This window comes from Budorcas taxicolor, chromosome 11, assembly GCF_023091745.1.
Source record: "Budorcas taxicolor isolate Tak-1 chromosome 11, Takin1.1, whole genome shotgun sequence".
Classification (NCBI taxonomy): Eukaryota; Metazoa; Chordata; class Mammalia; order Artiodactyla; family Bovidae; genus Budorcas; species Budorcas taxicolor.
The window spans coordinates 39591122-39617142 of record NC_068920.1 but is presented as its reverse complement, the minus strand read 5'-3'; the positions used below and the strand labels follow the sequence as shown (position 1 = coordinate 39617142).

General features: G+C 43.7%; 1 protein-coding gene across 5 annotated transcripts in view; it reads right to left on the bottom strand.

Moving 5' to 3' along the window:
- Positions 1-1167: 1167 nt before the first annotated feature.
- Positions 1168-26021, bottom strand: part of ADGRF5 (adhesion G protein-coupled receptor F5) — a 113276-nt gene continuing 88422 nt past the window's right edge. For 3 of the 5 annotated variants that reach the window (XM_052648734.1, XM_052648733.1, XM_052648735.1), the window contains exons 11-22: positions 22795-22965; positions 21537-21656; positions 21176-21385; positions 18077-18289; positions 15687-15839; positions 13574-13782; positions 12561-12740; positions 8021-9406; positions 6591-6632; positions 5653-5712; positions 4730-4814; positions 1168-2645 (exon numbers count right to left, since the gene is read on the bottom strand). In XM_052648734.1, the coding sequence (XP_052504694.1) occupies positions 2566-2645; positions 4730-4814; positions 5653-5712; positions 6591-6632; positions 8021-9406; positions 12561-12740; positions 13574-13782; positions 15687-15839; positions 18077-18289; positions 21176-21385; positions 21537-21656; positions 22795-22965 (2909 nt within the window). In that variant the 3' untranslated portion in view covers positions 1168-2565. The remainder of the gene's footprint in view (positions 2646-4729; positions 4815-5652; positions 5713-6590; positions 6633-8020; positions 9407-12560; positions 12741-13573; positions 13783-15686; positions 15840-18076; positions 18290-21175; positions 21386-21536; positions 21657-22794; positions 22966-26021) is intronic. The other 2 variants (XM_052648736.1, XM_052648737.1) reach the window with 1 other exon arrangement.

The window sequence follows — 26021 nt, the reverse complement described above, 5'->3', positions numbered from 1 at the left end:
ATCATTTCTGTTTGAAAACAGGTGACCCCAGGGACAAGCATGGCTCCCGCTGTAATAAACAGATTCATAGACCACTCTTTTTTACAGTGTTGAGTTCTGTGGCTTATTTCAGGGTATTCTTGGCAAAGAGCGGTGACTGAACCATGTCTCTTGCAGTTGAGCAGAGAGCCAGCATGTACTGTACTTCTTCAGGGTTTTGTTTGCACAGCTTTTCTGGAATGTGGATCCAACACTCTGACTTGAAAGGGGGGAGGTATAGGCACACCTTGAACGTGTGTGTGTGTGCACATGTGTGTGTGTGCACATGTGTGTGTATGCCTTGGGGTTGAGGGAACATGCCTCCATTAATGAACGTTGGCAAAGAACCAGATCCCCATGCTGGGGAGCCCCACTGGAGGTTCCTGTCGTTACAAAGTTCAGGACAACAATTCCCAGAGGATCTTTAAGAAGTGGGTGGAAGGTCAGTGTTTCTTATAGTTTTGTGATTTCGAACAGGAGAACCACAGCCTTCTGAATGCAATGCTTTCCCTGGCTGATCACATCAATACTGTCTAACCTTGTCTCAGTTTTCATGGATAGAACCCCAGAAACCAAATCAGTAAAGCCATTCTTTTCCTGATGTCTAAATCGAACTCAGTTGATCATCCAGCCTAACCTCTGGCTCTGTCTTCTCAGTACCAACTTCTGCCCAAAGTTGATCATTCCCTGGAGAATTCTGAGCTTTATAATCATTTCCTTCAGGGACTTTAAATAATGAACTCTTCAGTTGGGATAATGATGTGACAGTTTGCTGGCAAATGTGGGTGTATTTATGTCACTTGTGAGTATGTAGAAAAAGGAAAAAAAAAAAGGAGTTCATTTCCTTGAAACGTGATTGGGATTTCTGTCTGTCCAATCTCTCCCTTCCCATAAAGAAAAGAGAGACAGAGGTAGAATTTAATTAAAAATAAAAGGAATTGATTTTAAACAGTAAAATTATTAAAAGAAAACTCTTTCAAACCTCAGTGAATAAATGGTCATTGGATCTCAGCCTCTTTGGTCCTTTCTTCCTGATGGTTGCACCCGTTAGATCCATCCTCATGAAGACCACATTGCCCGTATTTTCAGAGAACTCCCACATTTTTTATTCTATTTCATTATGGCCCTAGGATCAGACTTTGATTTGGAATATTTGGTTACTGTAGCTACAGCACATGGTAAACTTTGCTATGGATAATATTTTAATAAATATTTATATTTTTATGAAATGCACACACACACAGGTGAAACACACACATGCACATAGTTCCCAAACAATCTGCACCATCTGTTCATCAAGGTAAAGTGTCATTAGGAGCACAGACTAGCCAGCTGTAGAGCTTTTTCCAGAAGATTTCTAAGTAGTTAGAATAAATGCCATTTAGACAGCAGAAAACTCCAAATGTATATTGGTCTGGGAACTTAGGAACTGAAAGAATTAACACAGAGCTATACAGCACATCCAGGGCCTCTCAATCCACAAAAATAATAATATACAACACTGTAAGATCATTAAAATCTTTTCTAGCATGCACAGAAAAGTACCTGGTTAAAGCTGTTAAATATAATTCATGACAGTTGGGAGGGTCTGTTTTCAGTGCAATATATCACATTTGGAAATGAATGGATAGACAAATATATATATATTTGCTTACAAAAAGTGGAACAAACCAAAACCTAAGGCTGTTCTGCTAAACTATTAATAATAAAAATGTAATCAGCAGGTGGTCAGCTGGGATCTAATAATCTAATCACACTTCCTCTGTCCATTAATTCCTCTTAGCTCCAACCTTAACACACAGTAACACATATGTATGTGTTTAGCATCAGAAGAGTCCTGTCTTCTGTGAAATTCTTGTAAATATTGTCATTCATTTAAAAGCATCTTGACGATATAATTTCCTCCCTATTTTTTCATTGCCTGTTTTTTTTCTTTTTTGATCTCTCTTAGCTAAAACAACACCAGGAAAAGATTCAACTTTCTCCATGGCTAATTTTCAGTTTTCATTTTGGAGTCATTTTTAATTTTCAGTGTTGCATTATCTGAGTAGTAAAAGTATTGGGTCATTAACATAGAAATCTTAACACGTGGTCCTTCTGTTATTCTCTATATTTTTTTCCTGGTAGTTTCCTCCATCCCTCTCTTCCATCCTTCCTTCCTAGAATTCACTGAAGAGTTTCCTAAGTCCTGGCCTTTTACTTATTATTTTAATCAAAGCTTCTCTTTGGGCCCAGGGTGTGAAAAGGAAAAATGTCTCTGAAATTCTATTTTACAATATAGACAGAGAAGTTGGCGTCAGTTTCAATTAAATACTATACACATTTGGTATCACACAGGAGACAGGGGTGGGGCAGCAACATAAACGCAACAATTTCCTTTGGTCTGTCTTTACAAAAGAAAGCCTCTTCCTTCATGAAAAAGTCTCTTAAGCATCTGCTCCCAGAGGCCTGTAGAAAAAACATGTTACCCATGGCTTGGAAAGGATCTCTTTTGCAGAGCACATCCACTGTTTCCCAAGAGATCCCATGGGCTGGATTTTCCTGTCCTTAGTTGAGCAATGAATAAGCACTGGACGTGTTTTCCAGGGATGAACTGGTTGTTTCGGGGGTGGAAACATTGTATGTTCCTAAAAAACAGAACAGCGGCTCAGCTGAAGGTCACACTGCTTCGTGATCACTGGGGTGTGAATCTCTGCTGATCGCCCAGGGGGCGCTGTACTGCAGGAGCCAGGTAAGCCATGCCTGGAAACGAACCCGTGCCTGCCCCCCTCCCCAGACCCCAGAAGTCCTGGAGAACAAACCAAGCTGTTCTCAAGCATGCGTGGCAGCCGATAAGTCAAGCACTAACTACTTCACATCACACCAGCAGCCAGATTTCTACAGAGGACAGGGCGATCTTGACACGGGCAGCCCTCTGCATGCTGCCTCATGCAACAGCCTGGGGGACATCCATATGGAGGAACATCCCTGGTCCCCTTGGGTTGGTGTGACTTGGGGAAGCTCTCAGGAGGGGTCTGAGCCAGGGAAAGGGAGGAAAGTAAAGTAAAGAGGAGATTGCAGGGGAAGAAGAGGCAGGACCAGGAAAGCAGCCGGAGTCAGGGGATGGCAACAGAAGTGCTGAGGGTGGGGGCAGCAGGGAGCAACGGCACAGACTGATGCCAGCGTGGGGGCGGGGCACAGAGCAGGGGAACAGTAGGGGCTGTGTGTTGGGCAGGGGAAGTGACATAGTGCCCACCCTACCATCAGATGGGCGGACTGCCACGGCTAACAGGGTTTCCATCATTGCCTGGGGGAGCCCTTGGGGCTGCTGACAACATAAACCAAAGTTACAGTGATTATGGAGCCCTCGAATAGGCCACCGTGGATCAGCATGAATGACCCTGAAAGGCTGAGTGGCAGCTGCCGGGAGTCTCGGGTCCTAGGACCTCGGGATCTGGGCCTCAGCTCTTGATCTGACTGGTTCAGGAGCAGGGAATACACTTCACTGGCCTTACATAGTGTGTAACTCAGATTCTGTGGAATCATTTCATAGAGTTTTCACTGTTCTCACTTTAATGCAAATGCTAAACACCATCCGGGGCTTCCCAGGGGGCGCTGGTGGTAAAGAACCTGCCTACCAAAGCAGGAGACTTAAGAGATGCTGGTTTGATCCCTGGATCAGGAAGATCCCCTGGGGGAGGAAATGGCAACCCACTCCGGTATTCTTGCCTGGAGAATCCCATGGACAGAGGAGCCTGGTGAGCTACAGTCCAGGCAGTCCCAAAAAGTTGGATACAATGAAGCGACTTAGCACCACAGACACGATCCAGGGACAATGCCCGCCAAGGGGAAATGTTCCAACATACCCTGGATCTCGGATGATTTCACAACAGATCCAACCAAAAGCGAAGGTTCTCCAGTTTCATGAGTAAAACATCAAGCTGAAGCCCCAAATGCCAAGTTCTCCTGAGCTTTAATAACTAATAGGCATTCCCCAAATTCACTCTTATCCAGAGAGCCACAGTCTGGAAGGCTTTCGACACATTTCATACACTTCTTCTTTTGAGAGATCTGTTCAGTGTGGAGGAGCTAGAAGGAATTCTAGTGCCTGTTTTCCCTGGCAGGAGGTGAGGAGTCGGGGTGACATGGGACAGGGCTTTCAGCTTGCCAGAACAGCCGAGACCCACTGCCCAAAGTCATTCACATCCTTCATCTTATGTCTAAACGGAGAAAATGTTCATTGCACATGTCCCTAATAGAATAGCTAACTCGGGTGATCCCTCATACGCAAGGTTTTAAAAATGCCCATGTGTAAAACGAGAACACTCCAAAAAAAGAAAAAAATAGAAATGAAACTCACAGCTTGGGATGCTATGGTAGGATCCTCTAATTATTTTCTTCGCTGTACCATAACCCAGAACTAGGACCTACCTATTCTTATATAACATGAATAGAAGTTTGTGTTTGACCAGGATAGCAATTAACATACAGTTCCCATTTTTACGGTGGATATGGTTTTGATGTAGAGTTCTCTGCAGGCTGAAGGCATTTGCCCTCTGTACCAACCTCCTGGTAGTTTGGGAAAATATAAGCAAGTGTTTAAACTCTGCCCCAAATAAGGCCATTGTGGGTCAATGTTATGAAGTGGACAGTTGGACACTAGGGGTGAGCTGTCCCCCCAGGGCAAATACGTGTAGGTCAACCCAGGAGACATCCAGAGGACGCTACGTACCTGTTTTACCAAACAAATTGTTAAATCTTCTTGATATTGGAGAACTCATAGAAAATACAGGTGTAGATGAACCTATGGATGTTGACTAGAGAAGGAAAAAAGAATTACAAAGTAAACATGTTAGTCCAAGGTCCGGTTTGAATCTGTAAGATGATTTGTTTGCTGCCCTCTCGTGTTCACTGGCTGCATCTTTCATCTCACCTAATGAGAGGGCCTGGGTGAACCTGAATTTCTATTTCAGACAAATTAAGCGGGAAAGCCTACTGGTGGCTCAGACCATTAAGAATCTGCCTGCAATGCAGGAGGCCTGGCTTCAATCCTAGGATCAGGAAGATCCCCTGGAGAAAGGAATGGCAACTCCCTCCAGTGTTCTTGCCTGGAGAATTCCATGGACAGAGGGGCTTGGAGGGCTTAAGTTCTTGGGTGTCAAAGAACTGGACGCGACTGAGTGAATACCACTTTCAATTTAAGCAGGAAAGCCACCTTTTGAAACACTGGAATCTCATCATAGGTATTAGGCAATTGACTTCCAAATACATATTTTACTGTTTGATAAGGCTTATTATCTTCTGACATGTGAAAACAAAGTTATTTTCCAAGAAGAACCAGACAAAATTCATCATTATTCTTCAAATTGTGTTCCCAAGGCTCATAAATGGCCTTGAGTTTCCCCAGAAGATTGCTTCTCATTGAAATTTGGTCTTAGCTTCCAGTTGATACTATCTGTGCTATTGGCCCCTATAACCCCTATTTTAAGATGTGGGGACAGCATCTAAATGCTCGTTCATTGCCATGGTTTTGATTAAAAGGCAGAATCAGGTACAAAGCAAACACAGTGGCATAATCTATAATTATTACACTACACTACAATTGGTAGTGGAGAGAGAGGGGTTTTTCAAAGTCTCTGCAAAGAAACTATTTACCTTTGAGTGCTGTGAAGACCATTTTGACCGTGAATACTTATTCAGCAAGGCTTCCTGCACCTGCAGAGTTTAAGAGACGCCGTTGTCAAATGCTGATAAGGGTATGGAGAGAAAGGAAGCCTCCTATACTGTTGGTGGGAATGTAAATTGGTAACAGCCACTATGGGGACCAGTGTGGAGGGCCCTTAAAAAACTAAGAACAGAGCTACCATGTGACCCTGCAATTCCACTCCTGGGCATATACCCAGAGAGCGATATGGTCCAAAAGGATACATGCAAACCAATGTTCATTGTAGCACTGTTTACAATAGCCAAGACATGGAAGCAAGCTAAATGTCCATTGACAGAGGAATGGATAAAGAAGGTGTGGTACATATATACAATGGAATATTACCCAGCCATTAAAAATAATGAAATAATGCCATTTGAAACAACATGAATGGACCTAGACACTGTCATACTGAGTGAAGTAAGTCAGAGAAGGAGAAATATTGTGTGACATCTCTTCTATGTGGAATCTAAAAAGAAATGAAAAAATGAACTTATTCACCAAACAGAAACAGACTCACAGATTTAAAGAATGAACTTACGGTTGTCAGGAGGGGAGAGTGGGGGGAAGGGATAGTTAGGAAGTTTGGGATCAACATGTATACACTGCTGTGTTTAAAATGAATAACGGACAAGGTCCTACTCTAGAGCACAGGGAACTCTGCTCAATGTTATGTAGCAGCCTGGATGGGAGGGGAGTTTGGGGGAGAATGGATACATGCATATGTATGGCTGAGTCCCTTCCCTGTTCACCTGAAACTATCACAACATTGTTAATCAGCTCTATTCCAATATAAAATGAAAAGGTTAAAACAGAAAGAGGCCATTGTCAACCTAACATGTCATGGTTCGTTAGACTTTTCTAGGAGCATCACTGTCACGGTTCTTACCTTCTGATCCCAGAGGCATCCAAAGAGTAAAATGAATAATCCCTGAAAAAAATTAGAAAGAGGTGCACTGTAATCATATTTACTAATCATATTTTTGTCTAGCAAAATAGAAACTCTTGTTCACATAGCATAGGATTTGTAAGCTACTTCTTTCTACAGCTGCATTTATGGTCAAGTAGATGACAATGATGTGGCAGGTCCACACCAAGGGACCTTCAATGTTATAAGGATATTTTCAATTTCCCTGCTTCCATATGAACTGTAAGCTGGAGGTTCTGCTGGTTTTGTTATTAAACATGCCTCTTATGTCTACAGTAGCCCTCATGGTTGTAATGGGAACGTAGGGCATGAGGTAGAAAAATCAGTCCCTCCTAGTCAAGACATCATTAGATGTGAGCCTTGGAGTTTGGAGTAGCAGAATTTGTGTGGTCTTGGCATGAGCATCTAGGGTGATGTCTCAGCGTCACCTCCAGATGCCCTGCCTACTCACCAGTGCATGGGAGCCTAGGGTTACCATTCATCTATTGGTTGAATCACAATCAAGCATCCTCTCCTCATGCTCCAAAGGCTTGTTGTCTGCACCTCTGCTAAAGCCCTCCTAACAATGTGACTTGTATTATAATTAGTTTTGCACTGCTGGAGAGCAAAGGGAATGTCTGTTTCATTTTTGTACCATGAAAGTGAAGTTGCTCAGTCGTGTCCAACTCTTTGCGACCCCATGAACTGTAGCCTGCCAGGCTCCTCTGCCCATGGGATTGTCCCAGCAAGAATACTGGAGTGGGTTGCCATTTCCTTCTTTGGGGGATCTTCCCAACCCAGGGATCAAACCCAGGTCTGCCACACTTCAGGCAGACTACCATCTAAGCCACCAAGGAAGCCCATTCATATGATGAATGGAGCAGAATTCTTTCAGCCTTCAGCAAATGTTACCTGAGAACCTACTATGTGGTACCAAGCATTCACTTCATTTGTCAAGGTTACCCAACTTCTAGCCTGTTTCAAGCTCTTTGCTGGAACTAGGGATGTACTGATAAGAGAGGTGCTTCCACCTCACCAAGGCAAAGCTCATTTAATGCTTGTGGAAATTAACTGGAGAGGCTGTTTGGTTTAATGGTGGTATTTGCATTTAGGATATAATAGATGGCATCAAGATAACACTGGATAAATAGCAGAATCCAGTGTAGTGAAGGGACTTTCCTCCCATGTGCATCATCAAGGCAGTTAGCAGGGGGGCACATATGCAACTAAATTATAATGCAGGTGATAAGAGGTATGAGGTTCCATGGGAGCAGAGGAACGTGCCTTTTCTCTTTCACTGAGTTCTTTAGGGCCAGGGCCTCCTCTGAACTCAAACCCTTCCTCATTCCTCCCCTTATTTGTGTTTCTATCATTGCAGATCCTCGCTGAGAGTGCTGCCCTGCAGAGCATACCTGGAAGGCATTGAGGAGGGTAAACACAATGTGGAACACAGCGTTGCTCCCCTGGAACACGGTGGCCAGACCGAAACCCCAGGTGAGCCCCAGGAGCGGCGTGAGGACCCCAATGCTCTTGGTGACCTGGAACAGGCTGCTCTTCTCCTGCTTGCTCGGCTTGTCCCCGATGGAAGGCCTCAGGATCTTGGTGATGACCACAACCGTGATGGTCATGTTCACCACCACGATGATCAGGGCCGGGATGACGAAGGCCAGCAGGGCCTTGGTGTCCTCCCAGTTGAGCCAGCAGGCATTCTTCCTCATGTAGACCTCCCGGGGCTGGGTGGCCCCCACCGTGATGACTGAGATGACCAGAGGGCAGCCATACCCCAGGGAAAAGGCGATCGTCTTCTGAATGGACTTGCTTGTGTCGTGCAGGATGAAAACCAGGCGGTAGAAGAGCATGAGGCCCAGGGTCAGCATCCAGAAGAAGACGCTGAGGTAGAAGAAGTGGATGAAGAAGGTGGCGGCCACACAGGCCGTCTCGTTGAGCGGGAAGCGATGGTCGTGGATGGCGGCGGCCACGATGAACCAGACGTCGGCCACCAGGAGGGAAGCGGTGATGTTGACGATGCAGGTGTGCCGCATGGAGGAGGTCCGGTTCTTGGTCACCGATTTCCACACCACGGCCTCCACGACGAGGCAGGCCGCTAAGCTCAAGATGGAAAAGCACAGCCCGATGTAGGAAATGATATCCAGCAGGATTTTCAGGAGCGAGTCGGGGTCTGGGGAGTCGGGGGACATGAGGATGGAGAAGGAGGTGAGGTGTTCACAGCTGCAGGACACACTGTCCTCGGTGACTTCTTTCACATAGCACCCACTGCCGTCCCACCCCCCGGTGTGGTTGGCGAGGTTGAAGTTCCAGAAGACACACTGCGGTATCCCGCCCAAAGGGGGGCTGTTTTTGAAAGTCATCAGAATCCTGAATGGTGTGGTTACGCTGCGGCTGACGGTGGTGGTCATCACCAGGCTGTTGGCAAAGTTCTCTCCCGGAACATCCCGGTCGAGGATGGTTTTGAGAGTTGGGAAAGCCACGGTGACGACAAACGAATCTGGCTGCAGGTGCTCCAGCTGGCATCCACTGATGGTCACGTTGCCCCAGAGGTCAGAGTCTAAGAAGACAAAGCTCTGCCTGTACGATTGGGGGTGGCCAGGTTTTATTACCATGCTCTTCATCTGCACGTTAGGTTGGGAGATGATGCTGTCTTCTGCCCTTAAAACTCGGGAAAATCTTTCCACTGAGTCCAATAGCTGCGAGCTATAATTGGTTTTTTGTTGCTGTGACATCTTCCAGGTATTCAAGGCAGACTTGCCAAGGATGATATTGACCGTGGAGAGGACGTGCTGTAATTGACAAGGCATGAGATCAAACCAACTGAATGTTTTCAATCATAAAAGAGAGAGAGAGAGAAAAAAACAGAACATCTCCTTGGAAACGGGTTAAGTGGGTACATGCAGGCGTGCACGCTCATTTGCTAAGTCATGTCAGACTCTTCTGTGACCCCATGGACTGCAGGCCACCAGGCTCCTCTGTCCATGGGACTTCCCAGACAAGAGAACTGGAGTGGATTGCCATTTCCTCCTCCAGAGGATCTTTCTGACCTAGGAATGGAAACCGAGTCTCCAGTGTCTCCTGCATTGGCAGGTGGATTCTTTACCACTGAGCCACCTGGGAAGCTCCAAGTGGGTACAGGGAAGAAGAAAACAGAAGGGGAAAATGCAGCATCACAGGCTGAGGGGACAATGATCCACCTTCTTATGGGGAAAATTAGCAGAGGATGGACCCCCCCAACTTCAAGACTTTGTGAAATGTTTAGCAGTCGTGATCGTGAGAACCACCCATACAACTCACTAAGGTCAACTCAGCAGGCTGGCAGAGATATTTATTAATTGCTTTATGTTTTATTTTTAAATCTCAAGCCGGTAAAGGCTTTTTGGGTGGGTGGTATTTCACCAGCAAGGGTGAGAGAGTCTCAGAAGACCGTCTCAAATGATGAGTGTTGTTAAAGGCACCTTTCTTTTTTGCTTGACATTTTGATTCTCTCTCCCATAAACTTGGAATTGTCATTTGTGGCTTATCTCCATGGAGAGAAGTGGCTTCTCTCTGCCCTTCTTTGCCTGGTACTGTTCTCTGAAATGATGAGCCCTGGAGTTAGTTGAACGGTGGCCTCCAAAATGACTTGTCCTAATTCCCAAACTGTGAATGTGACCTGATTTGGAGAAAGGGTCTTGGTAGATATTATTAAGGATCTTGAGAGAAAAATTATCCTGGATTACCTGGGTAGGCCCTAAATCCAGTGACAAGTATCCTTAAAAGAGACAGAAGAGGAGGAGATAAATGGAGAAAATGAGTCGTGTGAGGACAAAGTCGGAGGTTGGAATGAGGCAGCCACAAGGCACAGAATGCCTGGAGCTACTAGAAGCTGGGAAGCGAACGTGCTAGTCATTCAGTCTTGCCTGACTCTGTATAGCCCCATGGACTGCTGCCCACCCGCTCCTCTGTCCATGGGATTCTCCAGACAAGAATACTGGAGTGTGTAGTCATTCCCTTCTCCAGGGATCTTCCTGACCCAGGGACTGAATCTGGGTCTCCTGCATTGGCAGGCTGATTTTTTACCATCTGAGCCACCAGGAAAACCCACTAGAAGCTAGAAGAGGTGATCAAAGATTCTTCCCTAGAGCCTTCAGAGGAAACATGGTCCCCAGACACCTTGATTCCAGACTTCTAGCCTCAAGGAGTGTGAGAGAGGAAGTTTCTGTCATTATAAGCCACTCAGTTTACGGCAATTTGTTAAACAGCCCTCGGAGATCTGTATAAGCTCCTTGGACTCTTGTAACCCAAGCTGCTTGCCGGTTGCCTCTGGTTGGGTTTGTCCAGTGAGAAACATCAGCAGGAGGTGAGATGATGAGAGAAGAAAGAAGCTGAGATCTGTTTTTCCTGCATCCTCATTTCTACTGTCAGCATATCTTTGGTATAGTTGTGTCCTTCCCATACTATAGCTCCTGCTCAGTGATCCCTCCTCCAAGGTTATGGGTGCATCCCTCCTCTTCCTGTTAATCCTCCAGGTAGTAAAGGTTTCTAAATGTTTCTGGTCTCTGGTTGCCTCACACTTTTTAAAAAATTCCTAGTTTTACCTCTCTAAGTATCCCTTCGCTAAAGTATCTTCATTTGAACTCTGGTGGGTGAATTCTTTCCTCTTAGAACACTAACTGCTGGAAAAAAAGGAACCTTCTTACATTGTTGGTGGGAATGTAGATTGATATAGCCAGAATGGAAAATCGTATGGAGGTTCCTTCAAACACTAAAAATAGAACTATCATATGATCCAGCAATTCCACTCCTGGGCATATACCCAGACAAAACCATCATTCAAAAAGATAAATACACCTCAGTGTTAATTGCAACACTATTTACAATAGCCAAGACATGGAAGCAACCTAAATATCCATCAACAGAGGAACGGGTAAAGATGTAGTACATATATACAATAAAATATTACTCAGCCATAAAAAGAAATGTAATTGTGTCATTTGAAGAGATGTGGATGGGACTCAGAGACTGTCACACAAAGTGAAGTAAGTCAGAAAGAGAAAAACAAATATTGTACATTAATGCATATATGTGGAATACAGAAAAATGGTATAGATAATCTTATTTTCAAAGCAGAAATAGAGACACAGATGTAGAGAACAAACCTATGGATACCAAGTGGTAAAAGGGGAATGGGATGAACTGGGAGATTGAGACTGACATACCTACACTATTACATGTGAAATACATGGTGAATTAGAACCTACTGTACAGCCCAGGGAACTCTACTCAGTCCTCTGTGATAACAGAAGTGGGAAAAGTGAAAGCGGACGTCGCTCAGTCGCGTCTGACTCTTTGTGACCCCATGGACTATACAGCCTATGGAATTCTCCAGGCCAGAATACTGGAGTGGGCAGCCTTTCCCTTCTCCAGGGGATCTTCCCAACCCAGGGACCAAACCCAGGTCTCCCACACTGCAGGTGCCTTCTTTTCCCGCTGAGCCACAAGGGAAGCCCCCAACTGAAGTGGGAAGGAAATCCCCCAAAGAGAGGCTATATGTATATGTATAGCTGATTTTCTCTGTTGTACAGCAGAAATGAACATAACATTGTAAAGCAGCTATACTTCAATTAAAAAAAAAAAACAAACATTGATTGCATCAGAGGTCGTGTTTAGTGAGAGATTGTTGAGAATCCCACCTTGTACATATTCTGAAAACCTTTCATTCCTAGTTTTCTTAGAAAGCAGGTAAGAATTCATTCTCTTTTAATGAAGAAACTATTGAGATTTTTTAAAAAATCATCTTAAGATCCCGAGATATACACGCACATGCTAAAAGCCAGAGCTGGCAAGGCACTGCTTAGGAAAAGAGAGAATTTGCAGTGGAGAGAAATTATGTTTCTTGACCCCAAGTGCTGAGGGATGAAGAGATGAGAAGCCAGACTCCTGTAAGATGAACAAACTCACCGCCATCATTTCTGAATTCACTTGGGTTGGAACTGTTGAGAACAGGTCCAGAATGTTAATAATAGCTCCCAGGGTCCCAGAAAATGAGTCAACTTCAAGTTTCGCTTGCTTTGTGCTAATGGAAAGATTCCCTAGGTAGGACGGGAGCTTCTCATCCTGAGTGGGGCTCTTAACCAAAGCCTAAGAACAAAAAAGCCAACACAATCAGACAAGACGAAAAAAATATATATATGTGCAACTCATTTATTGTAACTCATGGAATTTGAGGACTCTTGCATTCTCAGCAACATAAGCATGAGAGGTGGAAGTATTTATTTTGATGAAATGAAACATATGTCCTCGCCACATGGCACTCACTTCTACTCTAGGTAAGAGAGGTCAGCTAGCCCCTTCTAGGACTATAGATGACTTGTAAGGATAAAGGAAATCTCAGACCTATAAAAGCATAAAGCCCAATATTTTTCTTCCTATTGATGAACCTTACTTTTTAAAAAATTAATTAATTTTTTTTGGCTGTGCTGGGTCTTCGTTGCAGTGTGAAGGCTTAGTTGCCTCGTGGCGTGTGGGATCTTAGTTCCCCTGAACAGGGATTGAACCTGTGTCCCCTGCATTGGAAGGAGGATTCTTAACCACCGAACCACCAGGGAGGTACCTGAATCTTACTTTTTATTTTGGTTTCTTTCTGAAAAGATTAGAACTATTAGCTTGATATAAAAATTCTTCAAAAGAGGGGATGACTTCACCAACATGACTTTTATCATTGAGCTAACGGAAACCAAGGTGAAGGCGCACAGCCGGCCCTAGGGCAGAACACACACTGTGTTGCCTCTCTATTGGTATTTAAGCAAAATATTAAGCATGTCTAGGGTTGCATTTTCTTTGGAATAAACTTTAAGTGTAGCTTTGAGAGCAACACAAAGCAGCTCAAAGTCCATTTTCCTAAGTGCTAAGAAATAGGCTCAGCTAAACACAGCTCTCCACCAAGAGCTCAGAGTCAAGGGTTTAAGGATCACCTTGGCCAGCTGGAGCAGAGCATTTATTGGAGCAGAGATGCAGTCATTTTTCTCGATCTGCCACTGGGAACCCACGCATCTATAAGTTATGATCCCTCCAATAGGACTCTCACGGCTTCTGGTAATGTTCAAGAACTGGCAAAGCTTCTGGATGACTTTCCCAGGCTCCCCAACACCTAGGATAGGATCCTGGCAAGTGATGCTCTCCCCTGCATTGGAAATGTGGACATAAAAGGCACAGTTGAAAAGAGGAGAAAAGATAGTTGAAACAGGACCGGGCTTAGGTGACATTTTGATATTTGAACTCATCTTCTTCACTTTCAGTTTACTTTCAGTTCATTTTCCTAGTTTCCACACAGATCTGGTTCTAATTTGCACTGGCTTTTCCTCTAAGCCTCATTCCCACCTCCAATCTCCAGGAATTTTCTCTTTGCTGCCTGTAAAATCTAAGCCATGAAAATAACAAGAGCTTAATGTGTACTCATCCAGATGAAAGATATGCAGGTGACCTTGAGTGTTAGGCACACATGGGATCTTCATGTATGGGATTCTCAACTCTGATGCCTAAGAATCACCAGAGGAGCCTCGGAAATACCGATGTCCAGGCTCACTCCAGTCCAAGTAGATCAGAACCTCTCAGGCTGAAATTCAAGCTCCAACAGCTTTTAAAGCATCCTTGTGATTCCTGGGTGCAGCCAAGGATAAGAAGCACCATTTTAATCTAAAGCTATAATTAGCCGTAGGAATTGTAGGCATCCATGACTTGAATGTTCTAGACAATATTTATAAGCATTTATTCCTTCTGGTTTCCCTTAAGGATGACTTGACTTTTCCTCTACCTAAGACCAGACTTCATTGGAAAATGGCATTTGTTGAGAATCTCCATCTCCAGGGAACTTGGACTCTCTGATGAGCAGAACCACCTCCCCATCATCTTTTAGCAATTATTGAGTTCTCAGCCACTGTAGAAAAATCTTAAAATACCTAAGTAATTTTCTATTGGGAAAAGGCTGAGGAATCAGACTTTGCAAGAAGAACGAAGAGGAGAACAAAGGTAAGAATAAAACATGATGGCAGCTGGGCTAAGGTGGGAGGACGGAGGAGAAGTGACCTTGGCTGCCCTCTGGAAGAGGTGTGCTTGGTGGGGTCAAGGGATGGTGACTCAGAGACACAGGGAGCTCTTCATTGCTTCCTACTTTGGTGTCTGGGCCTCAGATACCAACACCAATGAGAAGGACCAAAAATCCCTCAATATCATGGGGTCTTTTATAGAGATGATTTCTGAGGCCAGGGGATTGCTTATGATGCAGGCCCAGAAGTATCTTTTTACCTTGAAAAATAGTATATGAGGTGGCATTGGCTCAGCGATGACAAAGGATGGGAAAGACAGTTTCTGATGTTTTATTATTTTTAAGATATTTTGATGTGGAACATTTTTTAAAGTCTTTATTAAATTTGTTATGGTATTGATTCTGTCTCATATTTTGGTTTTTTGACCCTGAGGCATGTGGGATCCTAGCTTCCCAACCAGGGATGGAACCTACAGCCCCTGCATTGGAAGGTGAAGTCTTACCCATTGGACTGCCAGGCAAGTCCCTCTGATTCTTTTTCTGTAGCTCTGGGAAACAGTGCTGATGGGAGCATAAAGTAGACTAGATATCTGAACTTTGCTGAAAGTCTATAACTTTGCTGAAAGTTCAAAGTGGCCTCAGCCCCACACAAACACCATCCACTCTTAACTGGTGAGGGCAGGGCTTCAACTCTCAGAATCAATGGGTATATGGCTTTATCTGCCAAGCTTTCTTAATCAATTTCTTCCCACCTAATCACTACCAGAGTTAATCAGATAGCCTCTTCTAGCCACCCACAACCGTCTCTAGAGCAGAACTTACCACACTATACGTGATAACATTTTAAAATCACAGGTATCTCTCTCCTAGATGTGAGGCCAAGAAACATAGCTTATTTCTTTTCAATCCCCCATGCTTAGCTCAAGTCTTGCCACATGAAAGAGATTACCATACATTTATTGATGGATGAATGAGGAAGTGAATCAATAAATGAATCTCTGCTCATGACTGTAACATTTTAAAATAATTAAAAGTGCTCTCACCAGGAACCAGGTTAAGCTTCATAGATGGGCTCTGGACTGAATTATTAGCGGCATTGGTAAAGTGACAAAACACATCCACATTTTCTGGACAGGAAACTGAGTCTGCCGTGAAATGGTGTTTGTAGCACACTTGCTTTTCATCAACTTCTTTTACTAAAATGAAATCAAAGAATGAAGTCACAACATAAGTATTCAAAGCACGGATTTTGTTAAAATCATCCAACGTGGATAAACTTGTTTCAACTCTTTTCAAGATTATGTGCCACATTCATCTTCCATGTGGTTCTCAAAATGTCACTTGCCTAGAAGTAACTAAGCCTGCACTGGCAGGCGTGCTGGCCAAAACCTTACCTCCACTATTCACGGCTCTATGCCCACCTAGTTTCGGACCATCAGAATGCTTTCTCAGCATCCTTCTATCTGCAAAACCCCATGATGCTCTGCACTTTTATCCTATCCTGCTTTCACTGCATTTGTTTAGAGGTCACCAGAGGAGAAGACCTGGAGAAGGAATCGGCTACCCACTCCAGTATTCTGTCCTGGAAAGTTTCACAGACTGCATAGTCCATGGGGTCACAGTGAGTCGGACAGGACTGAGCGACTTTCACACTTCACTAAAGGAATAGAGGGTGTCAGAGGATGAGATGGCTGGCTGCACAGCGTCACCGATGCAATGAATATGAACTTGGGCAGATTCCAGGAGATGGTGAGGGACAGGGAGGCCTGGCATGCTGCAGCATATATGGTCACAAAGAATTGGCCACAACTGGGTGGCTGAACAACAACTCCTACCAGACCCTAAGGTTTTAGAGACTAGGCACCTGGTCATATTTATCTTTGCATCCCTGGTGCCTAGCTCAGTATTTGGCACACAGAGAACACTGAACGCATGCGTGTTTACCACAGAACGTTGAAATGCTTAAATATTTCAGTACCCAGATTGATTTCATATCCCCCTGCCATGCGTCCCTCTCCACACTGTCTAGTCTTTAGGGGATTCCCCACCTTTCTGAACTTCTATTGTTCTTTTGATCTGTTAATGCTCATTTTGGGGTATCTAATTTCTATATATTGCCTTTTATGACATATGCTCTTCTAGAGATTAATCTACATGCCCCACTTCTTTGATCTCCTTCTCATTTCCTCCTGTATTCACTGTGTTCTGTATTAAGCAGGAGGTCCCCAAGAACCATTCTTGAAAGTATGAGTGAGCTCCTAAATCCCTGGTGATGGTGTCAGTGAGTTGAGATTTGGGGTTGTGAAGTCATATTTGGTTGACCTTTATCTGATTGAATCCTGAGGGATCTGGGTGGAAGGTACATTCTACCAGACAGGGCTTGAATTTTTTTTGGAGGGGGTCAGGTACCACTGAGTGCTACCAGTAGACCCTCTGAAGTTAATTATTCCTCAGCTTGGAGTTCCTGGACCACACTGGTAGTATAAATTCAAGCCCCAAACCTGGGCAAGACAGTCATAATTCTCAGATGAAATTTTTGCCTTTTATCAGCAATGAGGCCAAGCTCTTAACTCTGGCAGATGAATTTTGTTTTTGTTTTTGTTTTTCCCCTAGATTCTTCTTCTTTTACTAAGCACATCATCATCTGAGGGCCCTGACGTTGTGCTTGCTGGTGGGTGGGGTGCCTTAGTTACTGCCTTGGGATCAAGGCCTTCTGTCTCATACATTTCAGAGCTTTCAAATTCAAATTCAAGATTCTGGGTTTCTGATTTTGGCAAATGCCTTCAGGGCATCCCATCATTAGCAAAAACATTTCCTCTAATTCTTTTTGATTGTTTCTGTTACTCTTGGGGCTGCTCAACTGTGCATTTACAGGATTCTTGTGGTACTTTGCTTGCATGCTAACTCCTGCATAGAGGGAGGGATGATCAGAATATCTAGTCTACTATATGGAATATGTAGAAGGCTCGTGACAGTAACTTAATATGGTCTTCAACAGCCATCACTAAAAACAATGGGCTCCACTCTCACTGACTCTCAAGATTTTGTCACAAACCACTTGCTCAGACGGTAAAGAATCTGCCTACAATGCAGGAGACCCAGGTTCGATCCCTGGGTCGGGAAGATCTCTTGGAGAAGGGAATGGGTATCCACTCCAGTATTCTTGTCTGGAGAATTATATGGAGAATTATATGGTGGGCTACAGTCCACGGGATCTCAAAGAGTCAGACATGACTGAGCAATTAACACTTTCACTTTTCAATGAGCCACTGGCCACATAGCAAAATAGAAGGCAGGAAAGCCTCATGGACTCCTCTGTTATATTCTGTCTGATGGAATCCTTACATCTCTTTACCCCTACTTTAACAGTAAATATGTAGACTCCACGTATATGGAATCTTATGTCCTAACAATTCAGCAGTGGGCATCTTACCAGCAGGAAAGGACGAGGAACCCACTTGAAAAATGACCTTGTAGTCTGAATCTTCCTCAACGCAGCATCTGATGTGACGGGAGCTTCGGCATGGAATTGCAGCTTCCACAGGATCAACCATGATGTTGGACTCTAGAGGCAGCGGGTACACGATGACATCTTTGGCCATGACCCTGTACAAATTCTTGTATCGAAATACGCAGTGATAGGTTCCTGAGTGGAAAGAGGCCAAGATGAGATGGAACAAAAGTCATCGCTCCAGAAAGGCATTAGCTGAACCTCAGAAACATCATGCAGAGTGACAGAAGCCAGACGCAAAAGGCCACATATAGTATGATCCCAGTTCTGTGAAACGACTACAGTAGACAAATATACACGAACAGAAAATAGAGTAGTGGTTGCCTAGGGCTGGGGCTTTGGGAGAGAATGACATAACTTGTAAAGCATATGGAATTTCTCTTGGTGGGGGTGGAGAGTGATGGAAATGTTCTCAAGTCGACTATGGTTAAGTTTGCACAACTCCAGTATACTAAAAGCCACTGAACTGTATCCTTTGAATGAATCAATCCTATAGTGCATGAATTTTATTTAATAAAGCCATTGCAAAATCAAAAAACAAAAACAGGAAGGCATTGGCTGAAAAAGTTAGGAAGAGGATTGGGTTTCCTTGTCAAGCTGGGACAAGCGCACAGTGACCCCTCCTGGGCCCTAGATGAGAAAACGCTCCATCGAGTCCCCTCCTGGGCTCTCTATGCATTTGAACCCATCCTCAAGGAAATATTCACTTACTTTTGAACACAATGTAGTGGCTTATCCAGAGTCAAACAGCCTGTTGGAGTGGGATCGAGTTTCAAATCAGGTTCCCAAGACCTCCTCCAAGGCTCTTTCTTTAACCAGGAGGGAAAAAGATGAGAATTTTGGTGTGTGCTGGGCTGGGGAGTTCTTTGAAGAAAGTTGTCTGTGAGATGGAGCTGGAGCCCTGGGGTCTTGTGACACCCGTCTCTAAGGGAGTAGATGCCTCTGGTTCTGGCACATCGTGGCACCGCTAAGGAGAGCAGAGGGAAGGGGGAAGGAGGAGGAAGTGGATGGTAAACTCTTGGGAGAGCTTGTCCTGTAGACTCTGGGATTACATGTCTGACGCTTATCTAGAAAAGTCTGAAGATGAGAATGGGCTGACTCAACTTTGCAGGAGTGAAAAGAGAAAGCTGCAGCAGGAGTTGCCTGCACGCCCAGTGCTTGGTGAAGCAGAGTGGACTGTGGACAGGGCTTGGGTTGACCTTCATGAAAGCCACCTTTCCCACTGGACTTCACACCAGAGCCCATCAGGGAATGAGCCGCTGCTGGGTCAGCTGCTGTGGGGACAGCCGGAAGTTTATAACAGCATCTACAGTTCAGTAGGACCTTTCAATGTTGCTGACATCCCTTCTCTTTGCCCTAAATTTGGGGGAGTCAGAGCAGCTGCTGGGCAGAGAAAAAACAAGTAGAAAAGACCAGAGAGAAAATGCCTTCCAATTCCCATTGTGAGGGAGGGAACTTAACATTGAATAGAAAAGTGCAGTCAATTTTGATGAGAACAGATGATTTTTAGAACCTGAGTGGGACTATTTAACAGTTCAATATTGTCTGATAGTCAGAAAGGGCTATTGGGCAGAGCAAGTATGAGCTCAGCATAGGAGAAATGGGAATATTTCCCATTCCTGATGGTATCCACCAAGTCCAGCCAGACAAGAAGCAGTTATTTCTACAGTGTTGCCTAAGCTTTCCTTATAGGAAAATATCAAGATGAGCTGGAACTCACAGGATCTGGACTGATTAAGCCTATAATTCATGAAAAGCTCTAGAACAAAGTAGTTAATAATTGGCTTCTGCAGACTTGCCTAGTGGTCCAGTGGTTTAAGACACCACACTTAGTTCAATCCCTGGTCCGGGAACTAAGATCCCACAAGTGCAGAACCCCCACCAGAAAAAAAAAAAATCTGGCCTCGAGCCAGTCACCTTTTCCCTTTGGCTCCGCCATTCAGCAGACGCATACATAACCTCAGGCAGTTTCTCACCCTCTCTGGGCCCCAGTGTCCTCATCTGTGACATGGAGATGATAACGACACTCTCCTCTAGGTTTATTGTTTTAAATTAATTCATGTAGTTAAATACTTAGCACAGCGTCTACCACACAGCAGAAGCTCAAGAAATGTCAGTTATTATCGAAGGGATCCTATCAAATTTCGTTTCCTTTCAAAAATTTGCATTTTCTCTCAACTTAAACAGTATCCAGGGATAAGTAGAAAACAAAAATGTTTTTCTTTCCTCTTTTGGAACCAGGCATATAAAACCTTTAGGAAGAATTTTTATACCTCAGTTGGGTGAAACAAGAATCTGGTAAAAATACTTTAAAAAACAATCCTCTTAGCAGTTTGGAATTATGTGCATACCACCAATGCATAAAATAGATGAATAACGAGGACCTATTGTATAGCACAGGGAACTATATGCAATATCTTACAATAACCTATAACGGGGAAGAAGCTAAAAAAGAACACATGTATGTATATATATATAACTGAATCACTTCATATAAAAAACTGACTCACATACATATATAAAAACTGAATTGCTTTATATTTAAAACTGAATCACATATATAGGTGATTTTATGTGATTACATGGGGATTATATATATCACATATACATGATATCTTCATATATGTGTGTGTAAATATATATATATATATATAAAACTGAATCACTTTGAAACTAAACACAACATTGTAAATTACCTATAGTTAAATTAAAACAAAAAATCTTCTTAACAGCAAAGCACGGGCTCTAGAATCAGAGACCAGTTTTAATTCTTTCTCTACAACTTAAGTTGTGGACACTTAGGCACATTTATTATCCTTGCTGAACCTCACTTTCCACATCTGTAAAATGGGAATAGTGACATCTTCCCCCAAAGGGCTGTTGCCTTGAGTGATGACGTATGACATGCAGAGTGGCTGGGACAGGCATGGCTCAGGCCAGGCCCTTCATGGATGGTAATGATTCCAGTGTATTTCTAGGGGTCCCAGAACCAGGGTGCAGGGTATCTGGGCTTTTACTCACCATTCCACTCCCTGGTTGAGGTCTTCACTGTTAGCACTGACTCTGCTCTGTCAGAATATCTCCTCGTGGTATAAAACCTTTTGTATATTTTAGCTCCAGCAGAAGTGTTCCAGTACATCTCATCATAGTTACTCATATCGCTGATGCACTTTATAAAAAAGCTTTGTCCCTCAGAAACAGAAATTAGGTCCGGAGTTATGTTTAGCTTGGCTAAAAGAATGCAAATAAAACAGACAAAAGAAAACCAACAACAAGTATAACGTTTAGTCTTTCTGGTAACGTCCACATAGAGTGAAATTTCACATGGAGACAGAAAGCATGAGCGGTCCTGACTCTACTGGGGTCAACGCGGCATTGGTACCTTGCTGCTCCGGGGCTTTACTTGTTTCTAGGCTGTTCTTGGTGGTGCTCTGAACTGTACTCATTTCCATCACAAGCGTTTGGGATTCGCGCACTTCCCCTTTGTGGCTGGAATTATCTCCTAATGATCAGCAGGGCAAAAGGTTGCAAACTTAAGAGCGTTGACTTAACCCAAACTCCCCTCCAACCTCTTCCAGGTACCTCAAGGGAGACTTAATGGTTCAGTTCCTATGACCGTATCATTTTCTACTCTTTCAAAATAACTTAAAATGCCCTAGTTATTTTCATTTCTCTCTTTTGTATCTCTTCTCCATAAAAACGTGAGGTCCTTAAGAGCAGGACCCTCTCATGTGTGTCCTCGTTCACATCGCCAGCATCAGCACTGGGTCCAGTACCCAGTCGGTGCTTACCAAGCAGATGAGTGGTTTCTGGAATGACTTGCGAAGCAGAGGGATCGCAGCAGTTACACTGCCCAAATAATTATATCTGGACTGAGAAGCAGAGACACCCAAATTGTTCAGAAGTGGGGACTGATGATTTATCTAAGTTGTTTTTGTGTGATGGGCGCAAAAACATGTTTGCCTGCCCAATTTTTGCAGAGAATGCAGCAGAAGGTTTTAAGTGTCTGATATAGGGGTGAAGTTAGAATGCTTTAAGATATAAGCAGTAGAAATGATACTTTTAAGAGTCCTAGAATTAATTGAAACATTAAAAAAATAAAAAACCACTTGTTACAACTGTAAGATTACCAGGAAATACCAGACTCCTAAAGCTTTCTGCTGCATTCTCTATGAAAAAGATAAACGGGAGAGAAAAGGTGGGAATGAAGGATGGTGGGGAGTGAGCCAACCTATTGCAATTCAAGGGAGAGAGAATGGGATTATGGGAGAAAAAGTAGGCGATAAACAGCATTATCCTTGTGAAGTGAGAGTTGCTCAGTCATGTCCGACTCTTAGACCATGGGATTCCTTCCTTATTCAGTGACTAATCGGAGTGTGAAACCTACTTCAGCTTTTTGCCTTCTCAGTACAATGTAGGCGGTTCCTTCCCTGCAACCACTGCTTCTTACTCTTACCCTTCCTTGTAAGGAATTCATGTGAATTTAAACAGCAGAGATGCAAACCTCTTGGGTGATTTACCCCAACCACCCTCTCACAACCAGGGAAGGTCCGGCTTCACTGCTCATGGATGCTCCCAGTTCATTGGCAGCCCCTGGTTTGAGGGGGCAAGCCCCAAAATACTAGTGAAAGAGTCCTTACCTACAGAGATGAATGTCACTTCTATGTCCTTTCTGCCTCTGGCTCCGTGGGCACTGATGAACTCACACGTGTAGACCACTGTCGTTCCAGACGACCCGCTTGGACACTGAGTCTCATTGGCCATGAGGGTGTATCTGCTGCAGCCACTGTCTGTGTCTATTTCAGCATTTCCTGCAACGACATAAGAGGTTCTCTTACTGTCACAGTTATCTGACTCTGATTTGGTAGCAAAGAAGCCAAATTGGGGGCTTCCCTGGTGGCTCAGTGGTAAAGAATCTGCCTGCCAATACAGGAGACATGGGTTTGATCCCTGATCTTGGAAGATCCCTCATGCCGCGAAGCAGCTAAGCCCGTGTACCACAACTATTGAGCCTGTGCTCTAGACCCTGGGAGTCACAACTAGTGAGCCCATATGCCACAAGTAAGGAGACTCAAGGGCCCTAGAGCTTGTGCTCTGAATCAAGAGAAACCACTGCAATGAGAAGCTTTCACATCGCAACTGCTGCTGCTGCTAAGTCACTTCAGTCGTGTCCAACTCTGTGTGACCCCATAGACGGCAGTTCCCCCATCCCTGGGATTCTCCAGGCAAGAACACTGGAGTGGGTTGCCATTTCCTTCTTCAATGCATGAAAATGAAAAGCAAAAATGAAGTTGCTCAGTCGTGCCCGACTCTTAGCGACCCCATGGACTGCAGCCTACCAGGCTCCTCCATCCATGGGATTCTCCAGGCAAGAGTACTGGAGTGGGGTGCCTCAAACACTGACAATCTTCCAAAAATTAAAGAAAAGAAAAAACCCTTCTGATGAACTCTAACATAAATGCATCTTTTTCAGCCTTAGCTGGAGGATCAATGATATTTAAAATATTCTGATTGAAAAGGAACCAGCTTTTCTCCCCAGTCTCCCAAATGGTGATTCAGAACACCAAACTGATTTCCCACCTTGGGTATATTATTGATACCTCCTGGTTCATAGGTACAAATGTCCATTCATCTCCAAGGCTCATACCTCCACTCATTTTTGGAAAACCTACTTCCTCCACTTCCTTCAGGACCTTTCACTCCATCTCTCTCCCTTGGCTGCAGAACAATGGAAGGTACTAACTGCAGCCTGTAAGCTGGCACTCTGTTTTCCAGGGTAGAGGTGGTAGGCAGTTACAAGTTTATTGCTCAAGATTAAATAATATCCAATGAAGAATTCCCAGGACATTGAGGATAAGTGAAGGCATGGTTTTCAAAGCTATCATCATTATCAGACAGCAGTTATTGTGGCAGATTCAATGTATTCAACTCTGTTTTAAATGTTGACATTTATTATCTCTTTTCTCGTCTTTCAAAAGTCTCACAAAATGGGTACCATTGTCTCTATTTAAGAGATGAAAATCTGGGAGCTGCTTAGCGATCTACTGATTAGGATTTGGCACTTTCGCTGTCCCTGGAGAGTTCAGTCTTTAAGATTCCACAAGCCCTGAAATACCCAAAAACCCCAGAAAGCCCAACCTGTTTGAAAAAGACCACCTTCATCTTCTTAAAAGTTAGAAATTCTGACACTATGGATTACTTCCTTTCCATCTTATCCCTTGCCAGAAGTGCTTTGGAAACCCAGTGCAACCATTTCTGAGATGAGGGGATGCGTTCAGTTCCAACACATGGGGTGAATTATTTAGCTGGATTGCTTTCTCCTGATTTAGAAAAATGGCTGCTAAGAGAACTTGTGGAATTTGGAGAAAGATGGCCCCAGCGAGGGGAGGGCAAAGGAGAAGGAAAGAGGACAGGTGTCTAGAGAAAGCAGAGGTTAAATTCATCAGACAATCCCCTGTAAGGGTCCCCGTGAGGCCAGTCCCAGCTGGGTGGCAGGAAATCCATTGTTCTGTTGTTGGTTGAGCCTGCCCAGGGCATTAAGAATGTCTGTAGCAGGGACGGCCACAGAGAGGTCCCTGAGCATCTGTACTGTAGACTTCCTGGTTCCTTTGCCAGAGGGTGAGGCTTTTCACCACTCACAGTTAAAAGCGTCTAAGTCAGTGTCACAGGAACTGTGCAAGGTCTTTCTCCCACCTGGCAGTTCCTTCAGGATGTCTACACCTCCTCTTCCTTAACAATCAAGGAAGTGGCTAAATGGACCATATATCAACTTGTTCAACAGTTACCAGATGCCTTTACCATTCTGCGGAGTACTTTAAGGTGGAAACAAATGTACTTTGCAAACTAGATGTGCTCAGAAAATGTTACATCTCAATTGATCCTTATTTTATTTATGATTTAATATTGTCCGAATAGGAAAGGCTTTATAAATGTTCTACCACACTGATGGATTTCATGGCTAAAGTTACAATTGCTTTAATGATTTTTTTTTAACTTGAAAGATGAGCACATAATACTGTCATTTCTTAAGAGAAGAACTGCCTATGTGAGATTTCTAGGCAGAGAACAGTCTTCTGTTTCACAGTACAATTTCTGCTGGATCAGCTCATGCCAAGGCTGACTCACCAGGCATGTGTGATATAGTTTGGCCAAGACAAAGACTGTGAAGCAAGGTGAATTATTTTCTTTTTCTATTGTGACATGCTTGGATAAGTCATTGAATTTGAACCTCAATTTCCTTATTTGAAAATGGAAGGAAAAAAAAAAGCCTGCTTCAAACTTGTGGTCAAATTTAAATGTAATTACAGTGATAACAATATGTGCATACTTATAACTGGTTCATACTGTACAGCAGAATCCAACACAACATTGTAAAGCAGTTATCGTCCAATTAAATAAAATTTTTTTCAAGTGATAACATGTTTTTAAAAAATTGATCATAATCATTACACAAAAAAGAGCACTATTGCTATTTTAATTTTTTCTACTTATTATTATTTATTAAAGCATCTGCCTCCAATGCCGGAGACCCAGGTTCGATCACTGGGTGGGGAAGATCCCTGGAGAAGGAAATGGTAACCTACTCCAGTTTTCTTGCCTGGAGAATCCCATGGATGGAGAAGCCTGGTAGGCTACAGTCCCTGGGGTCACAAAGAGTCGGACACGACTGAGCGACTTCACTTTCACTTTTCACTTCTTATTATCCATCAGTACAAACTGAAAGGTGGGGAATTTCAAGCATGATCTCAGATAACCAACAGGATCAGAAATTGACATTGAGAGACAAACAGGTTGATAGATAAAGATAAAGAACCAAAGACACAGAGTCAGATAATAAGTGGGAAGGACAGACACCAGAAGGAGAGAC